Source organism: Austrofundulus limnaeus, unplaced genomic scaffold, assembly GCF_001266775.1.
Source record: "Austrofundulus limnaeus strain Quisiro unplaced genomic scaffold, Austrofundulus_limnaeus-1.0 Scaffold62, whole genome shotgun sequence".
Classification (NCBI taxonomy): domain Eukaryota; kingdom Metazoa; phylum Chordata; class Actinopteri; order Cyprinodontiformes; family Rivulidae; genus Austrofundulus; species Austrofundulus limnaeus.
The window spans coordinates 424,852-427,663 of record NW_013952464.1 but is presented as its reverse complement, the minus strand read 5'-3'; the positions used below and the strand labels follow the sequence as shown (position 1 = coordinate 427,663).

Genomic DNA, 2,812 nt, shown 5'->3' with positions numbered 1-2,812 from the left:
TCTCATTTACAGTCGTCTCGTTCAGCTCGGTGTATTTCGAACGAGACGACTGTAAATGAGAGCTGCTGCTTTTCTCCTCTCAGTAGGATTGTTTACAGCACACGCGATTTCCAGTTAGCTCCTTAGCCTCCGTCACAGCGACAACACATACATGCTTCAGCAGAGGCCACGCCTCCTGCAAGAAACGATTGTCTATGCATCAAGTCCAGACCCTTGTACGAAGCGAAGTGAAGGACAGGGTCTGGTTTTAACCAGGCTAAACTGAGACTGATGCCCAACACTTAATTTTAGTGCTGACAGATTATGAAAAACCTTTGTTTAAAACTTTGCCATTTACTCTTTGGAGTCGTCTGTTAGCAGAATCTAATTAGTGACATTTTGAGGCTCATTGGATGTAAATCTACAACTGATTAACYTTCAGACCCAACCCAATTCAAGATGTCCGTCCAGCCGACTGACTTTAGAAAAACTAAATATGGCTATAATTAACTAGATTTTAAAGATGTTGAACTAACCTTTAAGAGCTAACTTTTAGATTAATTCCTGTTTGTTAGAAAAAACATCTTAAACTACTGGATAGATTTTAGTGTAACTGTTTTACAGATGCTGAGCTAAGATTTAATGCAGTTGTAGCTCAGGGTCATTTGAACATGATATTTCACACTATGACCTAAAAACAACTTATTTTTAAGGTTCGATCAAATTGGCTATAACAACGTTAATTCTCATCTTAAGATGATCTAAAATTCTGACGTGAGAGAAGCTGGACCATAGGTCAAACTCATCAATGTCTGTAAATGTCTTATAATCTTGGTCTCTCTTTCTTTTCATCTGTTTCACAACAAATAAAAAAATCTGTTTGTGTCCCCCCCCCCACCCCACATATTAGGCACGCATCTCTTTCTCTCCAACCATGGAGCAGCAGAGGAAGTGTCAAGGTTGTGATGGAACGCTCATTGATGGTGATTTTATCATCGAGTATGATGTGAAGCGAGAGAAGAGCCTCGGGGAGCTTCAGGTCAGCTGTCAAAAAAAGATTTATTGGATTTATCATCTGGATTTAACACTATAAAAGTGTAGCTAGTTTATTAAATGTTTTTTTTTTTTTTGCTTTATGTACCTCCTACAGATGTTTTTTAAACTCAGGTTTTGATTTCATTTCCCTCAGATTGTGAATGGATACTTTGTGCACTTCTTTGCACCACCTGATTTGCCCAGAGTTCCTAAGAATGTGGCGTTTATAATTGACCGCAGTGGATCAATGTCTGGTAGAAAAATGGAGCAGGTAAGAGACTGTTTAGATAAACGACAGCCTTCTCACACAGAAGCATTGACATGTATGATTTCGGATGTTTTCCAGACTCGAAATGCCATGCTGGCCATCTTAGAAGACCTCCATGAAGAAGATTATTTTTCAATCATCGTGTTTGATGACTCATTGGATTTTTGGAAGAATTCTCTTACCAAAGCAACAAAGGACAATGTGGCTGATGCCATGATCTACGTTAAAACCTTCCCTCTTGGAGGAAGTAAGAAAACTTACAAACATATAGTATCTTTACTCTAAATGAAATAATATATTCACAAGCTGAATAGTTCAAAGTTTATTTGTGGTTTGTTGTCTTTAAAAAAAAAATCTAGCCACCGACATCAATGGTGCAGTCCTGAAAGGTGTGGACATGATTGTTGAAGACAGACGACAGAATCGGGTACCAGAGAAAAGTGCTGACATGGTCATTTTACTGACGGATGGAATGCCAAACTCAGGTAAGGATAAAAAGCCTCTGTACGCTGGGATAGATTAGAATAAGTGTTACAACTTTGTGTGTTGCGTCTGTAGGAGTGTCTCACATCCCATTGATTCAGGAGAATGTGCGTAATGCCATTGGAGGAAACATGTCTCTTTTCTGTCTCGGATTTGGAAATTATGTGGACTACAATTTCCTGGATGTGATGAGCAAACAAAACAAAGGACTGGCTCGCCGTATCTTTGAAGCTTCAGATGCTGCCCTTCAGCTCCAGGTGAGATTTGTTGAGTTCTTTGGCCAAACGTTAAACCCTAATGATTAGCAAATCTTATAAAGCCATATTTCATTTACAATGAAATAGTAAACACATCCACATGTTCAAACTAAAGCGTGATTTAGTTTAGAGAGCTGGCTCTCTGTGACTGTGCTGGCTAGGAGAGAGTGCAGCTTGGCTTGGAAGCGTAGGGACACATTCTCACACTTTGCAAATTAGCTTTTTTTTTGCTTGTTTAACAACAGAAATACCAAAGTCTTCCTCCTCCAACTCTTCCTCAAAATAATGTTCCTCAACAAACATTCTAAAGAACAAACAAAGAAATCTCTGCACAAAAAACTAGGCTGAAATTTAGATGTTTGTGATCTTTAGGCCCGATAACAGTAGGGAATCATCATTATGTAAAGGAAAAAGTATTATTATCTTCTACTTTTTAAATTTGTTTAACTGTTGCATTGAATCATAAATTTAAAGTTTACATTTGATTGTTGTCACCACCCCCAGTTGACTAGCTCTGCTCTTTGGGCTTAAGGCCTTGACGCTATATTGTTGTAAATTTCTCCAAAAGGACGTGGCAATACACTTTTGTCACTATTGGCGCGCCGCCTCGCGCCTGGCGCAATACGTCAACTATAAACCAGGCTTTAGGAACACTTCCATAAATCTCATTCTGTAAACAGAGTTCACCATGCTATCCACACATATTGGTTAAAGCTTATATACACTCACCGGCCACTTTATTAGGTACACCACGCTAGTAACGGGTTGGACCCCCTTTTGCCTTCAGAAC

The 2,812-nt window shown here is 39.1% G+C and overlaps 1 protein-coding gene across 1 annotated transcript in view; it reads left to right on the top strand.

Moving 5' to 3' along the window:
* The window catches only part of itih3a.1 (inter-alpha-trypsin inhibitor heavy chain 3a, tandem duplicate 1), a 13,439-nt gene that overhangs the window by 4,901 nt on the left and 5,726 nt on the right, over positions 1 to 2,812 (top strand). Inside the window, exons 8-12 of the mRNA XM_014009828.1 lie at positions 890 to 1,018; positions 1,169 to 1,285; positions 1,361 to 1,529; positions 1,642 to 1,767; positions 1,841 to 2,022. Coding sequence (XP_013865282.1) covers positions 890 to 1,018; positions 1,169 to 1,285; positions 1,361 to 1,529; positions 1,642 to 1,767; positions 1,841 to 2,022 — 723 coding nt within the window. The remainder of the gene's footprint in view (positions 1 to 889; positions 1,019 to 1,168; positions 1,286 to 1,360; positions 1,530 to 1,641; positions 1,768 to 1,840; positions 2,023 to 2,812) is intronic.